General features: G+C 47.7%; 2 protein-coding genes across 5 annotated transcripts in view; one reads left to right on the plus strand and one right to left on the minus strand.

The window, feature by feature from the left end:
- Window positions 1-240: 240 nt before the first annotated feature.
- On the minus strand, window positions 241-13,392 carry CCDC152 (coiled-coil domain containing 152). 4 transcript variants are annotated; one of them, XM_061570222.1, is made up of 8 exons: window positions 13,294-13,392; window positions 10,837-10,942; window positions 9,471-9,539; window positions 9,055-9,119; window positions 7,160-7,262; window positions 5,422-5,549; window positions 4,652-4,741; window positions 241-3,347 (listed from the first exon to the last, which is right to left on the minus strand). In XM_061570222.1, the coding sequence occupies exons 1-8, from the start codon at window positions 13,330-13,332 to the stop codon at window positions 3,225-3,227; spliced, it is 723 nt and encodes a 240-aa protein (XP_061426206.1). In that variant the 5' UTR covers window positions 13,333-13,392; the 3' UTR covers window positions 241-3,224. The 4 variants fall into 4 exon arrangements, with proteins under 4 accessions (XP_061426206.1, XP_061426207.1, XP_061426205.1 ...); XM_061570223.1 differs by lacking the exon at window positions 13,294-13,392 and adding an exon at window positions 12,045-13,050; XM_061570221.1 differs by lacking the exon at window positions 13,294-13,392 and adding an exon at window positions 11,093-12,020.
- Window positions 13,393-16,969: 3,577 nt separating this feature from the next.
- Window positions 16,970-25,543, plus strand: part of CEP295 (centrosomal protein 295) — a 30,963-nt gene continuing 22,389 nt past the window's right edge. Inside the window, exons 1-9 of the mRNA XM_061570228.1 lie at window positions 16,970-17,077; window positions 17,268-17,498; window positions 19,065-19,162; window positions 20,237-20,330; window positions 21,849-21,962; window positions 22,606-22,746; window positions 23,107-23,194; window positions 24,510-24,605; window positions 25,447-25,520. Of these exons, the coding sequence (XP_061426212.1) occupies window positions 16,970-17,077; window positions 17,268-17,498; window positions 19,065-19,162; window positions 20,237-20,330; window positions 21,849-21,962; window positions 22,606-22,746; window positions 23,107-23,194; window positions 24,510-24,605; window positions 25,447-25,520 (1,044 nt within the window). The remainder of the gene's footprint in view (window positions 17,078-17,267; window positions 17,499-19,064; window positions 19,163-20,236; window positions 20,331-21,848; window positions 21,963-22,605; window positions 22,747-23,106; window positions 23,195-24,509; window positions 24,606-25,446; window positions 25,521-25,543) is intronic.

Raw genomic sequence — 25,543 nt, forward strand, 5'->3', positions numbered from 1 at the left:
GGGATGCAATTTAGGGTGGACCATGAGCTTCGTGGAATATCAAACCCAGGGATCTTCTGCATAACAATGTATAGTTACATGTACATGTATTGGACACCTCGCACACATAAATCGTGAATAACGATACCTAAATATGTACAATGTAATACGCACAATGTATATTAACACTGAAACGATGGCAAGCGTACGGTTTAATCCGAGTCGTCTATCATAAAAAAAAACACAGACGGAAGTCTGGAGAGATATTCTCACGGGCTTTGAAAGTTTATTCATTTTGTTTTTGTAAAATAAATACGGCAAAGTTGGCACGTGAACGAATGTGCCAATTCATTGCCGCTCCTGCACACCGGCGTGTTTGGAAAGCCTTACGCAACGTGCAACAATTGGGCACAGACGTCTCGCTGTTTGTCTTCAAACAGCCCAAGCAGAGCACCGAAAACAATCAGGGGTATCATCCACACAGGAAACGGGATTACCGAATTTCATACATCAGAAAAGTACAGAGCATTATATTTGCAATTGTACGCAAGCTTACACATTGTATTGATTTCACCATTTTTGGAGACGGCATTTCCTAGTGTTGACAAAGGCATCGAGAATCCGCTCCCCGCACATTGGCATACAACGTGAGCGCGTGGTCGGCCGATACGCGCGTTTGTGATGACCGGGTGGTGTGGTCATAATTGAGGGCTTAAAGCCCCAAGGGGTAGGATCGAGTCGGTTCTATAAACTTCTAGAAGCCAGGATCAGGTTGGGGTATAAAACAGGGGGTTGGTGAAGTAGCAGACGCACGAATCGCACCTCCTATTAGCACGGTTGGTTACGTAAGGTGCGAAGTTCAACATGCACACACACGCAGGTGGGAGACGTGTGATAGGTGTGTGTGTGGGAACGAGACACGGTGCGACCATGAGGTTCAGGAATTTGATGCTAAGTGTATTAGTAAAGAGTGAAATAGTGATGTGTACATGTTATATACAACATGCGCGTATCGACTGCAGGACGCAGTGTCCTGCTCCACGTAGGTTAATTAGATAGAGTTTCACTTGGATATATTTTTCTATCTATTTTTGTAGCCTTTCTCGCTTAGCCCAAATGTTTATTGTACCGTATGTGCAAACGCACACATAAGGCACAGATGTGTGCGCTCCTGCATGGTGAGCACGAGCGTCATGGTTAGCGCACTGCGCTACGAGCCCAAAGCTCGATTGCAGCCAACATAAGCGACAGTTATTTTAACTGGGCATGGGCCACCCCTACATCGACTCGGCCTTAAGATAAGTAGCTGGTGCGATGCGTAAATATCAGCATTGGCGATACAAAGGCAGTTGAGCGTGGAGCTGGCTATACCACCCACCCACTCACTTGTGTTTCGAGTTTGCCTTCATAGGCGCTTACCAACAGCACTTTCCCCAACAGTGTGTCCAAGCTTCACGGGGGACCTTTGTCTTTGCGTTCACGTGCGTGTGCGTGCCCGTGTGTGAATAAGATGTTCTCGACAATGGGAAACCACGGAGTAAATCTCCCCGCACTGAAACCTTGCATTTCCAACTCCTACACTGCACCACAGGGACCGATGAACTAGTGCCTCCTGATGGATGAGGAACGGAAAAAAAATCACATTCATCAATAGCATTGTCTTAAAGTAAAAAATAAAGCGACGTTTCGGGCAACGGCCATTCTTCATTGCACATAAATTATTGCCTTAAGATGAATTTGCTATGAAGGTGAAAGGTCGCCTATTATGTACTTTCCCATTTAAGGCAGTGTAATCGACGAGTGTGTTTTTGTTAATTGTGCTTGCGCACCGCTGCCAACGCAGCATCGCCGGATAACTTAATGAGGTGCTTGGCTCAGCATAACGTGCGCAGGGAACCGGAGAGGGGAGGTAGTGAGCTTGCTACATCGCCATTCTCACACTCGCGGAATTAATCAGCGTAAGGCCCCGTACTCTACATGAAACAAATGGGATAAGCAGGAAATCCATCTCCTTCATAAATCTCTCCCCACATAAAATATACAAGTATTGTTTTTTACACAACCCACCAGCCCCTCTGACCTGACACAAGCAACGTGTGTACCGGTTCCGAGATGTGTGTTCACCAGCAGTCACGTGTTGCTTGAATCAATGCTGGCGATCTGCCAGATGTAAACGTCAAGGAACCACTTTTTGAGTCAAAATATACGATGTGATTATTTTCCAATCGATGCACTGGGCTTGTTTCTCGTAGGTACGGGATACAAGAGGGCAAGTCATTCATATGGAAGACAAATTCACTTGCTATCTTTTTTTTCACGGCCCAAACCTGGAGCCTTTGTGATTGATTTACTTGTTTTTCAGACATGAGGCAAGAATGTACCGCACTATTGATTAGAAACGGCAAAAAGTTCATGTCTACGTGCTGAAAGAATGACAATCACTGGCTGAGGTTGGCTGCTGCAAGGCTCGGCCCTGTTGGGACGCAAGTGGCGCTGCGTGACTTTCTCTTTGTCTGCACCCTCAAAGTTCCTTCGCGAAATTGCCTCGGCTCTTTTACTGGAGTCGCAACGATGCGTCGATTGATTTGGATTCTGAAGCTCGCCAACGCACACATCCAATCGCGTGTAGGACTCGAAGCTTATCCGATTCGTTTGTGTTGTACGAGATATCTTCACGAGACCTCTGCAGCCGTTGGTGACTGCTACATCCACCACAATGTGAAGGGAAAAAAGCTATTTTAAATAGCAATGCAGAGATGCAAAATCCATTAGGGTGGGAGGGATTAATCATTACTCCTCCGCCTTTAACCACCCGCCAACTCATTCCTGCAGTCGGCACTGAACAGTCTGCAAGAATGCCAGCTCAAATCACCCGAAGTGAAGACAACAATAACATTATCGCAACGGGCGTCTTTCCGACAGAGACTAACTTGACACGAACAGGCGACGTATGAAAAGGACGTCACTCTGCAACGTGTGCGTTAGCGCACGTAACAGCAAAAAACACACTGGTACGATGCATCCCGGATTACCAACAGCAAACAGTTACAGGCACAGATGGCAGAGCACTCCACTTCCCATGGGTAACACCACACACCTGCCCTTCTGTGCCATTCCCCAATTGACAAACCGTGCCCAGAAACAGCACCTGCTGGACGCCTCTCCCCGTACGCGCGAGTATCTCCGTCCTACGTTCCGTGCTAACGATGCCACGCTGCAAAAAGCACGTTGTGCCATCGGGGCGGTTACAGCCTTCGTCTCTTTGGCAGCGAGTCTTGCTCCATGTGCAGCCTGTGCTCCAGTTGCTTCACCTGCCTCTGCAGCGCCGCAATCTCCTGGTCCTTGCTCGCCTGAAGGTGCTGCAGCTTCTGTAGCGGGACAAGCGGGCGCGGGACGGGAGAGGGGGAAGTGAGAGCCGCGCGGGGGACAGGAGGGGGAAGGGCTCTGCCACGGGCGAAAGGTGGCAGCAATTGCAGGGCCTATTTGTACACTTTTAAATAATAAAATAACTATGAATTTTTTTATACAATGGTATGGAAAGTGATTTTCTTTCTTTAGTATGCAATTAGGCCAAGACTCTCAGCAGAAAGAATGTTTCAAAATAATCGTAATATTGTCATTATTATTTCATGTTATTACCATAGCTCGTGTTATTAGCATAGCACGTGTTGGTGACAGACGCTGTTTTCTTGAAATAAGGAACCTGCTATAATACCTGATCAACGACATCGTTAATAATGAAACATGAACCTAAAAATACCCAGCCACTATTTAAGGCAGTAACCCATCTTCAGAGCCAAGAGCCATTACGCTCTCTAGCATGTCCTCTGAGTTCCCCGAAAAATCAGCTTGTCTATAGTTTTTAAGGAATCGGTGTCGTCAGCGATGATAGTGGTTTAAGATTGTGCTATGATAGTGGTAACACACTGTCCCTGAGATGTTCATTTAATATGAATATTTACAAGCCATTGACACACCGTTTTCGGGTCACCGTGATTTTTTTAAACCAAAATTTCTTATATTCTTGGATCGCAACACAAGCGGTCGAGCGCTTGTGTTGCGATCAAAACGTCGTAGTTTTTTGTTTTCGATGAACCTATCTGCGTGACTTTACCGAAAGACCCAAGAATCTGAATTCCTGCAGTCACGAGAGCTTTTAAGTCAAGATCTAAATGATATGATTGCGCGCAGCAATGTGTTCAAGAGCTGAATGCCAACGTCAAGGTTTGCTGGCCACGACGAGAGGGTTGTGCTCTTCCTCCTCCTTTGAAGGAGCGTGGATTACAGCGGTCTACCCCATCGTCCATCGGTTGAGTTGCATGGGCACATTTGCACAGTGGCAAACAAAAACTAAGTTACAATCATGAACACAAATGCATGACGCGAGTGACCTCATCCTCCACCACCCGGCCACTTCTTACGTTAGCTGGGACACCACGCTTTGTTGACCAGGGAGCAGTCACTCATTGCAATTAGCATGAACTTTTAAAAGTCAAAAGGTCATAGGGCGTATCTATAGCTCATATTCAATACCATAGGTCACTAGTTCCTTCTCGCAAAAAAATGACCGATTACTTGACTGTGCGATGAAAAACCACTCAAGTGCTCCGACCAAATGATGGACAAACGGAGCTTTCGTAGCAGTAAAGCATTCTTGCTCCGGGCAGAGCACCTGTCTGAAGATGTCGTGGTCGGAGGCTCCGCTGCTCCTCTGCTTGCTGAGCAGAGCGACGCTTTGCAGCTTCACGATCTTGGTGTCGTACTGCCGGAGGGGAGAGAGCGCACGGCAGAGCGGCGCACGGTAATGGTCGCTGGGCGGGCGCGAGGCCGGTATATCCACACGTGGCGATGCATCGACAACATAAAATATCGGCGAGTTCGTCAACAACACCGTGTCCTTAAAAGGAAAAAGTAAACAGGCGATGTTTCGGGAAATGGCCCTCCTCCTTCACAGCATTTGAGAAGCCGGAGAGGTAGTAGAGTGGCCTGATTACTGACTACTGCAAAGCCTGAACAGCGACCACGGATCGTGACAATTCATGAAATCCCTGGGCAGCTGGCGAATCATTGCATGCGCGGAGTGCACGGCAGTGTGCTTGGCGTACCGTGTGGCTGTGCAATGCCGTGCAGTTTGTACCCCACATGTTCCTACTCGGACCGCACGAATCTGTTTTTTAATGACGTTTTGAATTTCTGCATGTCGTCAATTAAATTTGTAATAAAACATTCTAATCTTACTATTTCAAGAGTCTTGTAAAGAAAACAACCTTCATTTACGCTTCAGGTTTTGTATTTATAGTGACACAATTCACATCCGTAGTGATGCGGGCAGGGGGGTTCTATTGGTGGATCCAGTTCTCCATGGTAAATCACGACTGTCCTCCGTGCGGTAGTTTTTTTGTGAATAAACGCAAACAGGAAGCGCAGTGCGGGGTGCCATGCCTCCACTTGAAGCTTGAGAAGCTTGGCTCCCTTCTGTTTCTCAACGTCGCTCAGCCGCCTTGCGAGCGTCTCCACCTCCTGCTGCCCCTGACCGATGACCTCCTGCAGCCGCCCTGCCTCCTCCGCCACTGAGCGACCACACGCACAGGGCCTCTGCTCAGCCGCTGCCTCTCACACGCTCGCCTACACCACAGCTTTCGCGGTGTGTTCGCGTGTCGGGTGAAGGGTGCCCACGGTGTTCCGCATTTTGCACTCCCACAGGGCCAGTGGCTTTGGTGTTATTTCCTGTCTTAACACATGTTATTAAAATTAAGCAATTGGCATTATACTGAGGTTTAAGTATTTGGAGTTTGTTTTTTCAGAGCAGTGCATCATCCTGTGTGTAAGAGAACAGGCCACAGAAGGTGATATTACATAACTACTTTTGAGATTCCATCAATAATCTATATTAGTCACACGAGATGCCCTTTCTCACACGCCCGACACAGAGAATAATTCATTGTATGGAATTTTTGCGAATTGGAAAACCAAATGTATCGTATTTTTCTTGCAGTCACTGGTGACTGGGCTGGAATCACTGCACTTGAGATCCGTTTAATGACAGATGCCAAAACCCAGATTCGATTCCTGACTCCCAGCAACACCAGCTGAGTGCCCTCAACCCCTGAACCATCCTGGCCACATCCCCAACAACTGGCTTCGATGCACAGATGCTCGACTGAGTGTGTCACACACAAGGAGTTTCCAAATGCTTGCTTGGCATGATCAGGGAATGACAAAACTGAGCAAAATCACAAAGTGATTTTGCTCTGCGCTGCCACCAGATCAGGGGTCGGCAACCAAAATAACAGGAGCCATTTATTTCGAATTCGGTAAAAACCTCAATATTTCAAAAGCCGCAGTGTAGTCTTTAGAAGAGGAGCATGCGGCTCCAGAACTGTAGGTTGCCGACCCCTGCACTCAGGGCAGGATTAAGATTGCGTAGGCCCCTGGGCTCCAGGTACTGTGAGGCCCCCAGTAATATTATCAAAAGGAAAACAAATTTGATGAAAATTTAAATTTACTTTTACAAGGCTAACAACAAATAGAATTCAGCATTCACAAATGAAATAACTTTTCACTTCATCTCTGGAGGCCCCCTCCAGCTGGCGGAGGCCCCTGGGCTACAGCCCATCAAGCCCCCACGTGCCTGAATCCGGCCCTGCCTGCACTTGGTGGACAGGAGCACGCATCGATTCAGACTGGTGGCAAAGGTTAAAGGAAGATGAAGCCCCAAAGAAAATAAACTGCTTTCTACTAACTATATATAGCCATACTGTGTCCCAAGCTGTGTGATACAGTTTGAAACTTCGCTCATGAGAAGACAACATTTTAAAAGTCGTGGTCAGTTACTCCCATCACAGCACTCGAATGACGTCACGACATTGACGCGTTAAAATGTAAGCCGTGTCAAAGTGATGCCACCCGAAGGCCATAATGGCACACTTGACCATACAATATCCATCTATTACTGCATTGACAAAGCTATAGGGGAATACCTTCTTAAGTTTGTGATATAAACAAAAAATCAGCAATTGCAGTTTACGTGCATGTCGATAACACGTGCGTCAGGCCAGACGAAGTCACCCGCTGTGCACCAGTGGCGCTTGGGCCACTCGTCTGACATCCCCGTCACATAGTCGTCCCAATCGTCCGTGGTTTAGCCAGCAGCCGCTGACGACCCGGGGCACGGACTTACCCCTGCGCTCCGCCTCCTGCTGCGTGGAGGCGAGGAGCAGCGAGTGCTTCTCCTGCCTCACCAGCCGCTCCGTATCCAGCCTCCGCAACTCCTCATCATGACACTGGCGCGGCGCGGATGTGTAAAACACAGAACAATCAACATCGAGCACTCGCAAGGGGATGCCCCTAACGCCGTGTGAAATGAAGCAAGTTACAGAACAATCGGTGGCGATTCTAGGACAGTCAACAGGGGATGAGAATGGGGGCACCACCTATTATTGAGGCGGGGGGGGGGGATACCAATTTCACCCCCTCATTGTGAAACTCCCTAAGTGAGAGACTGTCAGAGCAGACTCGGAGGTCACAAGCTGACCGCGCCACCGCCACATGACCAGGCAGAGGTGTGGTGATGTCGGTAGTGACGATGGCCACTGTCACTTTACCTCGAACGCCTCCCTCGCCAGCCACCCGGAGGATCTGTCTCTGAATGAGGGCCACGTTTGGGGGAGGCACTGCTGGTCATTATGGGGGCATGGTTCCCCTCTCCCCCCCACTCTCTCTCCCCATAGAATAGCCACTGAAATTTAGCCATCAATCGACTTGCTGTTTAACACATAGGCTTTCGCGACCAATATTTTCCATAAGAGTTATTTTGGGTTAGATTGCATAAATATAAATGTGTCATTAAATCCGCCACCACCCGACACAGCCAATTAGTAAGGTTTGCCACGTAAACAGAACATGCCAATTCGTGACAAGTTCCGAACACCGGTGTGTTGGAGAGTAAACCCACAACATTCACAATGTGATGGGGGTTTAAGGACGCATTTATATTTAATCGATTTGCTGCTTCATGACTATTGCCGCTGAGTAAAGAGACGCAACAAAATACTGAGAATTATTACATTTCTTTGACATAGTCTAGATCAGGGGTCGGCAACCAAAATAACAAGAAGAGCCATTTCTTTCCAATTCGGTACAAAATTCAGTATTTCAAGAGCCGCAATGCATCTGAGTACATACTGTACATACGTACATATCGTCAAGAAGCAGCCCGTAAAGAGCCGCATGCGGCTCCGGAGCCGTAGGTTGCCGACCCCTGGTCTAGATAAAATAATAATAAAACATGGGCGTTTTAAGACGTAATGTAAAAAAGACATCCAGACTCACATTCCCTAAAGGACCGAGGAAGGGAATTCCAACATCGTGGAGCCTGACTGCAAAAGTTCCGTCTCCGTTAGAACAAAAACTGGTCTTTGTAATCATATTGAATAGTGGACCAGAATCATCAGATATAAGCTTTCACAGAGGAATATAAAACTTAAGCAGCTCGTTGAGATTAAACAACGCATCGAGGGAAAAAGTGATGTGGAGGCCCAGTTGTAAATCTTACTTTATTTCAGAGATGAAACTGAATGCTCAGTTTATTAACTTAGAATGGAGGCCAAGCTTTAATCAAGCGAGTAGTAATGTGCTGCACTGCTCTGTATCCATTAACGAGTTCAACGTATCTACTAACAGCACTGGCAGAGCTGCCAACCACCTGATTGGTCCTAATTCGTGTGTTTAGTTTTTTTTACTCCTAGATGACATCCTGAGTTCTCAAATGTAGAGAATTTATGGTGTCCACATGGTCAACGATGACCCATCACAATAAACAATGTTTCCAATTAATTTGGCACGGTGCAACTCCAAGGACTCAACAGTGCTTGGTTCGATTGCTTGTGACAAATACCTCTGTAGCAGGGCATGCAAGAGTGCACCACCACCACCACCTAGTGTGGATAGGAGGCAACTGAGAGTAGCTCAGTAGTAGTTCTGTGAAAGCACCTTCAAGAGAACATTTTCAAAAATGAAACATAAAGCAGTGGGGTGACGTCACGCAGTTTTCTGCAAGAGTTATAACGTAATCACCGTCTGCAGTTCTACCAAACCCAGGTCCATCTCCCTCCCTCTCTGCTTCAGGGCCTCGTTTTCTTCTGCGCACGTCAGACCACATTGAGCCACAGTTGACTCTCCAGCGTCTGATCCCTGCTAACGCAGAGCACCACTCAATGTGAACCAAGTCGAAATACTCAATATGTCAACACAAGGTCAATCGGTGCCGTGACACTACAAGTGCATGAGAAAAGGGTCAACATTGTAAACTAGCTGCGATTAGCAAAGCGTAAACGTTCTGCATGCCCACGATGCCGGTTGGCTGAACTGCTAATGCAGGTTAGGTTAGTGAGGATACTGAGACACATTCAACTTTAAAGGTGCAATGTAAATGTGACTGTGGGTGACCATATGTGGACCATTGGTGGTCAAACAGGTGCCGCTTAACCGACCTCCAACATCCAGGGAGCGGTGCAGTGACTTCTGCAGGCTGTGCACAACGCCCTGCACCCTCGCGCACTCTGTCACAAACCAAGGGTGTTAAACAGTGCGCAGCTGCGATTACAGACACCAATGGGCGACCGTCGCTGAGGTGAGGCCACCAGCTGTGGTACCGTAAATCAAAGGACGCAGGAAACGCGTGGCAACAAACGGTGGGTACAACCTAACGTGGAGGGGGGGGGGCACCCCTATTCAAGCGCCCAAAGTAAAACTCCATAACCTCGGGATTGTAGGAGGCTTAGGGAGGTGAGGAATGAAATGGACAACTGCTGAGAGATCCAGCAGCAGCAGAAGAAGAGGAAGGGATGTCGAAATGCAGTGGCGTCAACAGCACTGGCCGTGATGACTTCTTGAGCTTAAACTCCAGTGGCTCACATAGGGCATTGCATGAGGGGGGCAACTGCTATTCATTAGCATTACACCATGCCCTCCTTCGTGGCATCCTTATAGAGTCGCCACTGGTCACCATGAACATACCTGTACACCTTGAAAATACCAAACATCAGGAGGCTTAAGTGTTACAGAGCTCTTGACATTCAGATAGTTCTTGACATGAAAGCTTCTCACTGGATCTCCAACCTTCGTAATGTCACCGGATGCGATAATTGTCAGTGAATAGGAGGCATGTAATGATGCATTATCATGCACATGATACATCGATTCCCGAAAGTATTTTTTGTTGTTAATGTTAACTATGCACGCGGCCTCAGACAAAACCACCCAGAATACGCCCATCTCGTCCCAACCTCAGAAGGTCAGCGGGACTCGGGCTGGATGGACGACCACCATGGACAGAAACACGCTCTGGGATACTTGAAAGGCAGCAAGGCGTAGCGGAGAAACATGTTTTCTCGTAATCTACTTCAATGCTCCCATGTCTATGCTTCCGCCCCCATCAACTGGTCCCGATCAGCATGATGAGTTAAAATCAGACAACACCCATGACCTGCATGGCGCGAGGAGACCTTCATCCAGCAGTGGATTGACAAAGTGCTGTATTTGTACAGTCTACGTATGCAAATGCTGAATCAAGGCTAACGGAGAAGGTACGACTGTACAAACGAGATATTAAAATAGCGAGAGACAATATAAACGAGACAGTAAACAAGAGAAGTTTAAAATAATTTGTAAATCGAATCGTGACCACTGAATCGTGACCAGTCATGAAATCACTGTGGAGGTGGGGGGGGGAGTCCTCCCATGCCTAGTGACGAGTGTGACATGTGATGATGATGTGATGTCGTGATGATGATGTGATGATGATGTGATGTGAAGATGTTGTGATGGTAGAGCGGCTACAAGCTTGGGTGGTGGCACCTTCCCGCAGCTGAGACTCGGTCGCCTGACTCGCGGACAAACGCCATTCGGCCTCTTGCAGCCTCCGCTTCAGAGTCGAGTTGCTTCGCTCTGCCGCACAAACATACTGAGAGCACGCAGCAGCACGACACATCACTCGGTGTTATTGTACGTGGATGACAACACGCTACACCATGCAAGTCTAACATGCTGCGAGCACAAGCTTACAACATGTTACATCACGTTATCGCATGTGGAGAAAGAACACACTACTTACTATACCATGCCAGTCTAAAGAATCATTACACGACGCTGTGTGTAACGCGGGGTAGGCTACATGGATCCGAGTGACGTCACACATCATCCAGTCGGATGTCTGTACACACGCTGCTAACAACATCTGGAATTCCACCTCATAAATTGGTTTTGAAAAGAGGAACCATTGTAATGTCGATTCTAAATCTCAACCCCAAACAAGGATGACGCATGGCACACGGTCTGGTGACTCGTGAAATGCACCGTCATTTTGTTGTGGCTGAAATCATTTCAGAATCCAATCGTGGAGATATTGTTTTCATTCCCAGAATTGATCTAGCGCCGTCTGATGTGCATTTACCATTTATTTTGAAGCGAAGACGGTTTCCAATCATCCTGGAATTTGCTATCACTGACAATAAGTGGCAAGGGCTAACGCTCAAGTACGTTTGACTTTATCTCAACGAAACTATGTTTGTCCCCATGGACGACCTTTACGTTGCTTTGTCAAGATGCAAAAATACAATCAACATCAAAATGTTGATTCGATTAAAAAATGAATACAATCTTAAAATTTTGGTATTTTTTAATAACATTACACAAGTAGCAAATGTCACTTTGCATTATTATGTCACTAGCTTTACTACCCGGCTTCGCCCGGGACTTGGATTCACCACGCCCGGCCGCCTTTGTCTCCCCAGTGGCGATGTTCACACACCACACCAGTTACTCGTTTGAGGCTGAGTCGACCTAGGGGAGGCCCATTAATAAACAACACCAGCAAAAGCTTGGGAACGACTGACCACACAATGGGAAAACTTGTCAAACTTCAGTTATACAATCCACATATTTACTTTCGGCGTTCATTCAAAATACATTTTCAAACACTGATGACGCACTGCACCCCAGTGATTCGTTGATCTGACACCACCCAATCATCACTCAACAAACCATCATCACTGAACATTACCTACCAATATTTTTAAAGACATTCTCTATAAACCGCAAACATTTCCTGTGGATGGTCAGTCAGCTGAAACGTCGAGATCTTCCTTTCCAAGCAGACGGACAGAAAATATGGAATCTGTGCAGGACCGCCCTTTCCTGAACCCGCGTGGCAATACCTCACGCGACACGTGCACGTACACACACCCCGGTTGTTTCACTACAACACACCGCCACCTGACAAAGGGAAATTAAATTGAGGCGCCTCATGGTAAAATGCCGACTGATTTGGGGTTTTTCCATCAAACATTGAACGTCAAGCGAGAGCCGTGCTTTTGCCAGACGCCGCTTCATGTGCCCTCCAGCGAAACGTCGAACAAACACGGTCAACATGTTGCCAGCTCTTCTCTCAAAGTTCCCGCCTCCTCCTCCTCGTCGTCGTCTGATTTTACCGAACATCCCAAGTCACACTCGGCACGACTGCGACCACTCGTGGTGGTTGGGTTGTTGGCAATTGTGAGCGAACCCCAAACAACTCTCAATAAAACAAAGACTTGAAATATCGATATTGGCGGTCAGAGCCACGCATCAACACACAGTGGCGGTGGGGGGGCGCTGTGGTATCGTAGTCATACAGTGGTGCAGTTGAAACATCAACCCTCAAGTGGTATCCACGCTAAATGCACAAAGTACACTTTAGTACGCTAAATGCACAAAGTACACTTTAGTACATTAGCGGGCAAGCAGCCCGCTGATGTACTACCAGTATAACCACACTGAGATTTAATATACTGTATGTGACTTGCACTGTAAGATTGTGGTTCTTACAATGCCCTCATGCAAATACAATTTGTTTAAAATGTCCCTCATAATACTAAATTATACGCACATTAGCTATTGCATGCTATGCTTTACATAAAGCTAATGTACTAACTTTATAGTTTTATTACACAAAGCAACATTAAAGCCTTACGAGCAAACGATATGTAACTATCGTTACGTACACCTCTAACAAAACAACTTATAAAACACTTTGAAGGCAAACAATTGTGTAAGGTTAATTATTGTAGCAAGTTATTTTGTGTAATAATACAAACTGAATTTCCACAGAATTGTAATTATTTACTTTTAAATGTCGAGGCTGCTTGCATGACAGGTAAATGATCAAGCCAGATTCCACACTTTAAATAATGCACGACAGAATGACTATTAATCTAAACTTGAAATAACGAGCTACACATTCAATAATAATCTTCTTAAATTACAGAATTCTCTCGCCTCTTCCCAAGCCTCGAATTCCTCCAGCAGCCGCGCCATGTCGCCCCGACTGCCCAACGGACGAGTCCACTACGTCCACACCCCCCCCTCTCACCCACAGCCACTGTGACAATGGACGAGTCCACTACTTACACACCCCTCCCCCTCTCACCCACAGCCACTGTGACAATGGACGAGTCCACTACTTACACACCCCTCCCCCCCCTCACCCACAGCCACTGTCACAATGCACGAGTCCACTACGTCCACACCCCCCTCACCCACAGCCACTGTCACAATGCACGAGTCCACTACTTCCACCCCCCCTCACCCACAGCCACTGTGACAATGGACGAGTCCACTACTTCCACACCCCTCTCACCCACAGCCACTGTCACAATGCACGAGTCCACTACTTCCACCCCCCCTCACCCACAGCCACTGTGACAATGGACGAGTCCACTACTTCCACCCCCCCTCACCCACAGCCACTGTGACAATGGACGAGTCCACTACTTCCACCCCCCCTCACCCACAGCCACTGTGACAATGGACGAGTCCACTACTTCCACCCCCCCTCACCCACAGCCACTGTGACAATGGACGAGTCCACTACTTCCACCCCCCCTCACCCACAGCCACTGTGATAATGGACCAGTCCACTACTTCCACCCCCCCCCTCACCCACAGCCACTGTGACAACGGACAAGTCAACCATTAAATTTCGATTTAAAGCTTTCGTGACTGCAGGGATTCATCTTCTTGGTTCTTTCGGTAAAGTCACGTAGAAGGGAAATAATAAAATTATAAAAATTTTACAAAATCATTCTCACGACGTTTCGGCCACAACGCAAGCAGCCGTCGTGAGCTTGCGTTGTGGCCGAAACGTCGTGAGAATTATGGTTTTTGTTTATAAATTTTCGTGCCGTGACTCAAATATAGACTGTTTTTGTGTAATAATTAAAATCCACTGCTGGATGAGAACGTCAACCCGCATTGAGGAGGCGGAACTCCACACCAACCGCCCATCCCACGCCTCCCTCCATCCTAGTTTGGATTACATAGTCAGGATGCGCCGCCGTGCCTGAGCTTATCGTTCCCGATTGGCTGAAAGGTCGGGAGAGAGTCGAGTCGGAGCCAATCAGGCGGCGGAATCCGATAGCCCGAGCCAATGCGTGGTGGCAATTCTAAAGAGCCCGTTCCCGCCGTCACTCGCGGTTATTTCAAACTGCGCTCCCTTCACGATTCTCTTCAAACTTACAAAACAATTCTCTAGTTTTTTGTTTCGACTTTCGGATTTCTGTTGTCGTCAAACCATCAAATGTGGGGGAGGCGAGCTTCAGCGGGCTGACTGCGGGGGGCGGCTGCTGACAGAGCACCGGAGAGTCCGCGGTGCCAGAGGCCTCTCGCCTAGGCCGGAGCCCGCGCCGCTGCTGCCGCTGCCGCTGCTGCTGCTGCTGCACATGGTCCTCACGCGGTTCGTGAGGAATCTCTTCACAGACATTGACCACTCGGCTCAGGCTGCTGCTGTGCCGCTGTGGACCTGCGACCTCCCGGCGCGGCAGTTGGTGGTTGTAGATGGTTTCGTTGGCAAGAAAATGTCGTAAACTCGCGTGTGGTTTGCGCGTCTCTGCGGATATTGGATGGCAGAATGTGCGCCAGAACAGCGAGCCCAGGGTGTTGGGTGTCGTTTCAGCGTCCCGTGTGTGATGCGCATCGCGTTATATAATTGTGCATCTATCAGCTCTCTGTCCCAGCTGCTTGGACTCGGCTGGAGCTCAAGTGACTGCCACTGAGTCGATCGCATCAGCTGAGGGGGCCCCCAGGTTGTTCCTTGCAAGCGTCTCGAGCAGGGCGATTTGTGATTTGGTCTTTTAAAGCTCTTGAAGGTCGGGCTTCTGTCCATAATAACCACTAAATGTAATGGGGTGGTGTCATAGCGCACTGGGCTACCACATAACGACACATCAACGGTGGCGTCTTCTGCATGATTGCTCAGAGGGGAAGCGTCTGCTGTGGTTTTGAAGCATTTGATCCGAGTTTCCAGCGACGTAAATATGCCTCCGATCAAATGAGATCAGCTGTTAGGAGATGGGCAATGTTTGCGATATTTGTGCCCTGTGAAGCAAAAACTATGTCATCTGCATATATGAACGTCCGAGATCATATTCATGGCAGATAACTCATACTGTGTATGTTAAATAATGATGACACTAGTACCATGCCTTGAGAGAGTCAGTCCATAGTTCATAATTCTCTTTCAGCCGTGTTTACCAGTGAGATGTACCCTGGAAGTTTGGCGTCTCATGGTTTTGGCCAACTTCAGCAGCGGGCCACGATGGTCAAACGGTGCAATCGGCAGCAGATGCGTCAATCATTACCGTGCCAATTTCCTGCTGACGCTGGGAACCAGCCTCAATGTTCGATATCTGACAGGTTCGGGAGGCAGGTCAATAATGGGGGAAAGTCTGGCATGTCACGATACCCAAGTAATAATAGACGGTCAATCGGCCGCTTTTGCGTGAGTTTCTGGGCGTAAATTGTGGGCGATTCCCACCTCTTATATACTTGTGACCAGCATGGAAGAGTAGGCCAAATACCCCCTAGAGGGGCTTTCTTAGAGCTCCTTCTGACGGAGACCCTTCCGCTAGCAGTCGTGAACCTTTAAACTGTATTAAGTTTACAGTACGTTGTCAGCAGAGGGACTTGCGGACAATTCCATTGCGTTGTGTGGTTCTATGCTCCAACGTCTGTGGATCTCCTCGCCTTTGTAAACGTGAATCGACCACAGTGGTGAAGTATAGTCAGGTCACCCCCCCCCCCCCATGACCTTCACTGTGTAGGGATGCCCTCAAGCAGCAGTGGATTGACAAAGGCACTGAACATGTACCATATTAAATACAAATCGCTTTTGTTCACGCGCGCATGGCCTGGGCTTTGTACGCGGGTTTAAAACTCATTCGTAACGACGATGTACTGTATCGTGTTACTGTAACAGCGGTGCAGGGATGGCACAAGAGGGCTCTTGCTCCTAACTGATTTTTAAAGGCTGTTTTATCTGTAAACAGCCGGGGTATGTGTATAATAAATCACAGCAGTTTGTCTTTTGATTTAACGATTAAATAAATTCACCACAATAACCGACACCTGTGGTTAACAAGCACAGGGAAAACGCCCATTGTTGTACTTATGGTATCTGTACTAAAACGAAGTGTTTATCATCATCATCAACCATGATCAATCTACTGCTGGATCAGTGCTCCTCTCGGCTGTCACCATTTCTCCTGTCTCTGCAATATAATAATTCACCTCGCACCTGCACACAGCTGATGCCATCACTTCATTTCTCCAGTGTAGTTGGACGCGTTTAATCCTTTGATTGCCACACCATCATTTGTTTTACCATCTGCTATCATCCCTTCAGGGTAAACGACGTCATTCACCTGCATATGTTCTCAATCCATGTGGGCTTCTTTCCGTGTCTCACGATGTAATTTCAAGCATGCATCTTGCACACTTGTCAGTCTTTATTAAGTGTTTTGCTGTTGCAGTCCACGTTTGTGGATGATATGTCATAGCAGATAGTACACACTAATAACATTTTTGTTATTGTACTAAACATGAACGTAACAGCATGTTAATTCACACATGAGCATTGTTGCACTTATCAATTCGGGACAATGCGCTCATTACAGAAATGAAGCGTAAAGTGGCGCGGTCGCGGAAGCTCCGATTGAGCCCAAACGAGGAGGCGCTGCTGATGAAGGCCGAGTTCGAGAGACGCAGGAAGCTGAGGCTGCAGCAGGTGAGCCTTCCTTATGCTGCACGGCAACTCTCGCTTTGCCCCACAGTGCACCGAGCTGGGGCGCGGGGGGGGGGACCTTTTCCTTCCTGAGAACTTCTAAAAAAAACGTTCTAGTGGCCACGCAATTTGTAGTGAACACGGGAGCGCACTTCCACTCGTGAGAATGCGGCTCTTCCGCTTGGCGTTGCAGGTCCGGGAGCAAGAGCGGAGGATCGCGAGCCAGGTGCGCGAGGATGTGAAGCAGAGCCATGAGCAGCAGGTGCAGCAGCTCACTGAGGAGCTGTGCGTCGAGTGGCACCGTGCGCAGAGGGAGAGGGCCCGGGTGCTGGAGCGGATTTACGCGGCCAACGTCGACGCCATCGGGGAGGGCCACCGCCACGCCAAAGAGAATGTAAATTGTGCCCTCTGCACTCGCTCTCACGTGAGGGGTTTGCTGGAAGGAATGTTGTTATTGGTGTGGACCGAAATGTTACTTGGTCACAGAATAGTCGTCGCTAATTCTTGCACGTTGCTTTGGAGCAATATGGGTTATGTACATACGTTGAACTTCTTTCGCATCATACGCAGCCAACCGTGCTAACCGGAGATGCGGTGGAAGGACAACAACACTAAACACAAAAAGCAGTTCTAAAGAAATGAGTTTTCAATCTCGATGATCTAAAAGTGCACAGCTCCAGTGGCTTCCTAATATCGGAAGGAAGATCATTCCAGACGGCAAAGCAGCAGCAATGACCAATACGTGGATAGCCGTCCACGTGGGAATTGAACATTATTTCCGGTGGAATTTAGGATAAATACAAAAAACAGAATAGCATAAGCATCTTATAGTTTTTGTTAACGGCAAATACAAATCCCTAAGAATTAATACATTAAAAAATCTACCAATAGAGGGCAGTAGTACTGTATGTCCATAAAATATTGCAGGGTTAAATTTGGGTAAATGTTGGTCATAGCTCTCTGGTGGATTGCGGAGCCCGTTGAGGTCCACCAACATAGATCACAGTGCTTGGTTTATTAGCCACCGCTGGGTTGTCCGCATGTATGTTGAACTTGTATCGCTGGGTTGTCCGCATGTATGTTGAACTCATACCGCTGGGTTTTCCGCATGTATGTTGAACTTACACCGCTGGGTTGTTCGCATGTATGTTGAACTTACACCGCTGGGTTGTCTGCATGTATGTTGAACTTACACCGCTGGGTTGTCTTCATGTATGTTGAACTTACACCGCTGGGTTGTCCGCATGTATGTTGAACTTACACCGCTGGGTTGTCCGCATGTATGTTGAACTCACACCGCTGGGTTGTCCGCATGTATGTTGAACTTACACCGCTGGGTTGTCCGCATGTATGTTGAACTTACACCGCTGGGTTGTCTGCATGTATGTTGAACTTGTATCGCTGGGTTGTCTGCATGTATGTTGAACTTACAGCGCTGGGTTGTCTGCATGTATGTTGAACTTACACCACTGGGTTGTCCGCATGTATGTTGAACTTACACCGCTGGGTTGTACACATGTATGTTGAACTTACACCGCACCGTACGTAACCAACCATGCTAATCGGAGGCGAGGGTGATGCACAGCATATATGAGAAGAACTCCGTTCTGGGTATCCACATAGACTTGAAAACATTTGTTTAGTCCATCCACTGCCGAATTAAGGCATCTCTTAGGCAGCGCAAATCTCATGGTCCTGCAGTCTAACAATATTTTATATTACATGGCCAGTTTTTTTTCACAATTGACACGCATTGTCTAATTATAAAAAAAAATTGTACCTATGACCGAAGTTCTCATGGTCTCTGTAATGTCAATGCACTTGTACCTGCATCGTATTTACCCGCATAAATGTTGTTAATTCAGGGAGGGGTGCATTTTACTTTCCGGTGCGTCTATTACTCTGGAGAATACGGTAAAAGTTGTTTATATATTTTATCGAGCGGCGCCGCGTTGTCGCTAGGAGCCGGACCTGGCGGCGATGGCGTCAGGCGGTGGCGGAGCAGCAGGGCCGTGCGGTGGAGCGGCACCGCGGGGCCCTGCGAGAGCTCAGAGTGCAGAGAGAGCGGCAGAACGACGAGAGCAACAGGTGCGGCACCCCCCCTCGCCCCCCTTCACCCCCCCTCACCCCCCCCCCCCAAAGACAAATATCTTCCCTATAGCCTGAACAGACTGTTGGGGCAAGTTCTGTTAGCGAGTAGCGCCTATGAAGGCCGGCACGGCACACGAGGGGGTGGGTGGCCAACACCACGGCCGGCCGCTTTTGTCTCCCCAGTGGTGATGTTTACACACACTATACCAGATACTAATTTGAGGCTGAGTCTACCTAGGGGAGGCCCAATAACGGTTCAGATAATGCTCACTGGTGTTGGCTGTGAGCGGGAATCGAACTCGGGTCGTCAGGTTCGTAGCACAGCGCGCTAACCACTACACTACCGCTCACCCCCCTCCATCCCTCACCTCCATGGGCTGTAGCTGATATGGTGTTATGATTCGCCTACCACCGCTGTGTTTTGACGATATGTTGTGATTCAGGGCCTCTGATGAAATCACACAGAATGAACCCGATTCATCATCAGATATTGGAAGCTAAGTCGGGTTGAGCCCAGATAGAGCTTGCATGAGCAGCAACCATGTGTATAAAGCAGGTGCTGTAGGCTGCTGTGGGACTATGTTGTCAGCAGAGGGCACTGTACCAAAACCATTGTTGTACTGTCCTATGCTTTCAACCAACACTGACCGGCGTGGTGAAGTGTGGTTAAATAACCACCACGACACGCACAGCGTGGTAAGGCTGTCGTCCAACAGTGGATCGACAATGGTTTAACGTCATCATTCAATTTAGGATTATATTTCTCGTTTACGCAGTGCGCTCTGTACCCAGCAACCTGAGTTTTATTTGCAGCTATGAATAACATTGTTGGCGAGTGATATCTGAATAGGTGCAAGGCACCACGTCACCAACGTTGCTCTGACCAGCATGGTGAAGTCAATCTATCCCCATTACACAATTGACAGCTCTTCATGACCATGAGGGTATTTTGTAGGCATGTAATAATGCACCAATATATCAATTAAAATCAAATCATGGCCCCGAATGATGACGTTTCCGTTTCGGCTTGCTTGTGAGTCTCAAGAGGCTGATGTCCATGTTGCTGTGCAGGTTGCTGCGGGTGCGGAGAGAGGTGCTGGGGGTGGAGAGGGAGAGGGCAGCGGTTGTCGCCAAGCTGCCTCCTCCGCAGCCCGAGCCCCTGGAGGTTTTTATGAGCCTCAATTCTTTCTTTCCCTTTGCTTCCCATGTCGACGTTATTGTGGTGTAATAATAGCGAGCGCACTGGACTTGCTATCCAGATTTCACCGTTTGATCCTCTGCTGCGGCAGTTGAAACGATGGGCAGGTTTCTTCAATCTCCCGTGCCTTCTGTGTTCACCCAGCTGTATAAATGATTGGTTGAGGTTTGTGTGGTGGCTTTAAGTGTGGGTACTTCCAACCTTTTCCAAGATGCCTGGTCAGCATGGAAGAGGAGACCAAATTACCCTCTAGCCAGAGGCCTTTCTGCCGGCAGTGGCATGAGCAAGGCAATTTCAGGCCTGCCTCTTTCCTTGTTTCAAAGAGATGAATACGTGCAAGGTTACACTTTTTGCCTCGTCGTAAAAATCGAGAGGTGCTTGCATGAATTGGATGGCTAATCACGTCAAGGAGCACAGAGCTGGCACCGTAGTGGTCCTGGGTTTGAATCCCAAGATTCAGCCACCCGTGATTAAATGGGTTCTCAAATATAGAGAGTCGAGGGTTTCAGTTTTGGTCACAAAGCATTCGTTGTGCCTCTGTTATGGGTAATTAAAGAGGGGCGTTGAATAAACTTTAGAAGTATTCCCATGAGGTCCTATTCTCGGATCTGTCCCTTGACAGGGTAATGTTTGGATTTCGGAGAGAAATGTGAACTTCTCACGACGCAACACCAGCAGCCCCATTCGTGTAATGGAAAGGAAACCACGAAACGTAAATTTTAAGGAATCTTGGACTCACGAAATAGAACTTAAAATTCATTATTGAATTTTTGGTTATGTCCATGTAATAATCTAGCCAAAGCTTGTATCATTTAAAAGGCTCACCAACCACCTACACAGTCAAACAAGTTGTCATCTTTAATGTGCCAATTATTTTTTCAGATCACCAGTTGGTGAATAATAATTCTGACGACCAAATACAGCAATTAAATACGACGTATCATTTGAAACGACGTCAGATATCATTGGGATAAAATGCAAGTCAGAATAAACATTCTGAAATGTTATCTTAATTAGGTTTTGCCAGGCACTCTTGGCATCCATCTGTAATCCAGAATTGTTGTGAAGCTCTCTTCCCGTGCGCATCAAGGTGTCGTACCCTGATTCGCCAAGAGAATGTACAGCGAGCGTCCATCTGTCCCATCTATTTGCCCTCACATGTGTGGGTTTTCTCCTTGTGCTCTGATTCCCCCAACAAATATAGGCACTCATTAATTGCTAAAACTCTTATTCTATATGCGCCTCCTGTTTGAGGATTACGCAATTATTATTAAGACATAACTATAACAATCCATTAATATGTAAACTATAATTCATAATATTGTCTGAAAAACTACGTATCATTGACACATTTTTTATTAAATAAATTCAATAAAATGTGTAATTGATAATGTGACAGACAACTTCACTAGTTCATGATATTGACTGTTCAAAACATTGCGTGTCAACGGGACGTGAAGTTGGTCGCGCACGATGTCATTGCAGAGGCTTGCGAAGAAGCGCAGCACGCTGGTGAAGATGTACGACGTGGAGTGCTTTTCCCAGACCCACTACCACCTGCTGGAGCCTTGCGCTGACCGCGAGATTGACACTCAGCAGGTACGCCCCGCAATTCCCACTTGTTTGCATGCATCAGCTCTGGCCATCTCTCTCAGTAACAGGGGGTGGCGGGGGGTTCACAATAACTATGGTGGCGAGATGTTAACTACCTCACCTGGTATGCAGGAGTTGGTAGGTTCGATCCCGACCCTGACGCGTGTATATTTGGAACTTGTGTGTTCTTCTCGTGGTCGCATGGATTTTTTTCGAGGGTCTTCGGGTTTTTCCCCCTCTACATTTGGCTGCTGTAAATTTCCAAATGTTGATAAGCCACTTCATTGAGCTATCATTTGTAATCCCCAGGTCACTTCTGAAAAATAACTATATATCTATAGCTCAGTGGGCCTTACCTGGTAAAATAAAAAAAGTTTTAGTTTATAATCTTGGTTTGAAGCTTTCGTAACTGCAGGAATCCATACTATTTGGTTCTTTCGGTAAAGTCACGTAGGTATAAAATAAAATTAATCACGCCGTTTCGATCGCAACACAAGCGGTCGTCCTCAGGCGGAAAAACTCTAATCCAGCAGTTCCACTGCTGGAAACGGCGTGATTTATTTTAGTTTATAGGTTAACCATTGGCTCGCCCCGCATTGCCCCATTTGGCGAAGTCCCCCCTGCTCACGTTGCCCATCCCGCGTGGCAGGTGAACGCGCGAGCGGCTGCCGCCGAGGAGGAGCAGAGGCTGCAGACGCTGCAGGAGCAGACGGAGCGGGAGGCCAAGGAGAAGTCGGAGAAGGCGAGGTTGCGCGGGTCGCATGCCCTGCGCATGGTGCTGCTGCAGCAGGTGTGTGTGTGTCGTCTGTGTGCACACACGCTGTGTATACACACACCATCGATGATTATCTGAACCGGTCCTGGGCCTCCCCTAGGTCGACTCTGCCTCAAATTAGTACCTGGTGCAGTATGTAAACATCACCACTGGGGAGACGAAGGCGGCCAGGCGTGATGCTGGCCACCCACCCATTCTTGTGCCGTGCCGGCCTTCATAGGTACTCGCTAACAGCACTTGCCCCAACAGTCTGTTAAAGCTATATGGAAGGGGATCTTTGTCTTTTGTTTTAGCACGTGCAAGTGTCTGCGTGTATTCGTGCGTTTGTAGCTTCACACTGTGGTAAGACCCGGGCGTCTAATTGCTCACCTGCAGGACCGAGACCGGCTGATGCAGGAGCTGGAGGTGAAGCAGCAGGGAGACTGGAGGCGCAGGAGGCAAACCGTGTCCCAGCTGCCCAAAGGTGGGCAGCGCATTCTGCTCCTAGCGATTGTTAAGCACGAAACGATCTTGATTCATTGCCACGATTCTGCGTAATTATTTACTTGAAGATTTTTTTGTTTCCCTGGTACCGTTTGGGCTTGGTCCATGCAGTGCTCATGATGGGCATCAATAGGGGAAGCTCAGTTAAAATTTTGTAGGAAGTGGCGTTGATCGTTATCTTCAGATGTCCTCTTTAACCCACGGGTAAACCACTGCTTGTAGTCTGAAGTTGAGGTCGTTAGGCTCGTGGGAGTTACCCTCGCATGAATGAGGCATGAAATGCAGGTTCAATCTTGACTTAAAGCTTTCGTGACTGCAGGAATTCATATTCTTGGGTCTTTCGGTAAGGTCACGTAGATAGGTTGAAAGAAAATAACATTCTTTCTGAAGACGACCGCTTGTGTTGCGATTGAAACGTCAGTTTTTTGTAATTTTTCGTTATTTTCTTTGAACCTATCTACGTGACTTTACTGAAAGACCCAAGAATAGGAAATGCAGGTTCATTCTGCTGTATTGAAGTGATGAGATCATTTTATAGGAAAGGCCATGTCTTATTTAATTACATAGGACCCTTATATTTTTTTATGAGGGTCCTGCATGGTAATGTTTGGACAATACACATTTTGTCTTAATTCAGTTTAGTTGTGCCTGCTTGGACCAATATGGAAAGTTGCAGATAAAATGTCAAGGTCTTCCTTTAAAGTGTTTTTTTGCTCAAATAATAATTCAATTTCTTTACCCATGACCAACAATTTATGGGCAGTCTTTTATCTAGAAATTGATTGACAAAGCACTAAACATTTTTAATCCATGAAAGACTCCCTGAGTCTCAAAACAGCTTTTCAGGATATTTTTTTACAATTCCGTTGACGAGTGTATTGCATTTGCATGTGGGCGGCAAAATGTAGTAACATGCGTTTAGAGTATTTGTCTGATATACATTTCTACGTGATAAGCCACTTAATTGGGCTTTCATTTATGGCACCGTCGCTTCTGGAAAAGAGCTACTTAGCTCAGCGGGCCTTACCTTTTAAAATAAAACAAAGTTTATAATTTAACGGGGAAAACGCACCACGCATACGAAGGGATGAAACTCCAATGTGTCTGCACAATCAGATTCACAAACCCATTTGCTGTACTGCCATCTCTTGGCCGCATTGCAGACCAGCCCAGCAGGTTTTGGATTTGGACAGGTGTCTTCGTGATCCACTAACCCTCTCCTCCGGAGCGCTGGGTCGCAGGCGTGCGCCACCCCGCCCGACTGACCGAGAGTCTGCGGGCGCGTTGTCCTGCAGGCCTGTTTGACCCACCCCACCGGCGCATTGAGATCCGCCAGGAGCAGCAGAGGGACATGGAGGAAGCCTTCGAGGACCTCTATGCCGGCGGCGCGAGTGAGAGAGAACGTCCTGTGATTGCACATACCACGGAACCTCATCGTGCAACATGTCCTCGAAATTATGTGGATTGATATACCGTGGCCTGAATGAATAAAAAGGGCCCATAAAATAAAACATGAAAATCGCATTCCCAAGGCTCAAAAAAATGTTACAGTGTACAATCGATACTGATATGTTGTTAGCGGTGTCTCCACGCCGCGCAGACGCGTCACACATCAGGCATTCCCGGTTTAGTACCGGAACCGTGCAACAACGTCTGTAACATTGGATTGATCGTTCCAGATTAGGCTTGCGATTTTCAGCGGTTTAGGCGATGTTTTTTTTACCATTCATATTGCTCTTTATATTTGTACAGCAGTGAGTTAGAGACAAACAGCCTCAACAACTGACACGGTGTTGGGAGGCCTTCATCCAGCAGTGTAAATTATATCATCACATCTTGTGCCTGGATGTGACCAGGAGCAGGGAGTCAACAGCACATGCATCTTTGGACTAGGGGTGGTGGGGGCTGTAATTTTCCAAACAATTTCAATGGAATAAACAGCACTGATTCAAACTAAAGGGGAACTGGCAACCCAGTATGTTAGTGATTCACAAGCAGTGTGCCACGGCAAAGTCCCCGGTGTGCCACGGTAGTTTTGGAGAAGCTAAGAAAGACAAACTCTCCGTGCTGTTCAGTGGCTGATCCAGCCCACCCGCTTGGTTGTGACCACCCACCCACCCAGGCCGACAGTGTGCAACAACGGTCGAGCAATCTCAAAAGTGAGTCCCTTGGAATGAAAACGTTTGAGAATAACTGCAGTTGTGTGACCGCAGGATTTGTTTTGTGTTGCAGGGTTGCGTGCCGATCCGAGCCTGCGCCCAGACCCAGACCCTCTACCCGCACCGTCGGTTTGCAGCCAGGACGAGGCAAGTCGCAATGTCCATAATCG

The sequence above is a fragment of the Lethenteron reissneri genome, chromosome 45, assembly GCF_015708825.2.
Source record: "Lethenteron reissneri isolate LAM-NWPU_2019-01 chromosome 45, ASM1570882v1, whole genome shotgun sequence".
Taxonomy (NCBI): Eukaryota; Metazoa; Chordata; class Hyperoartia; order Petromyzontiformes; family Petromyzontidae; genus Lethenteron; species Lethenteron reissneri.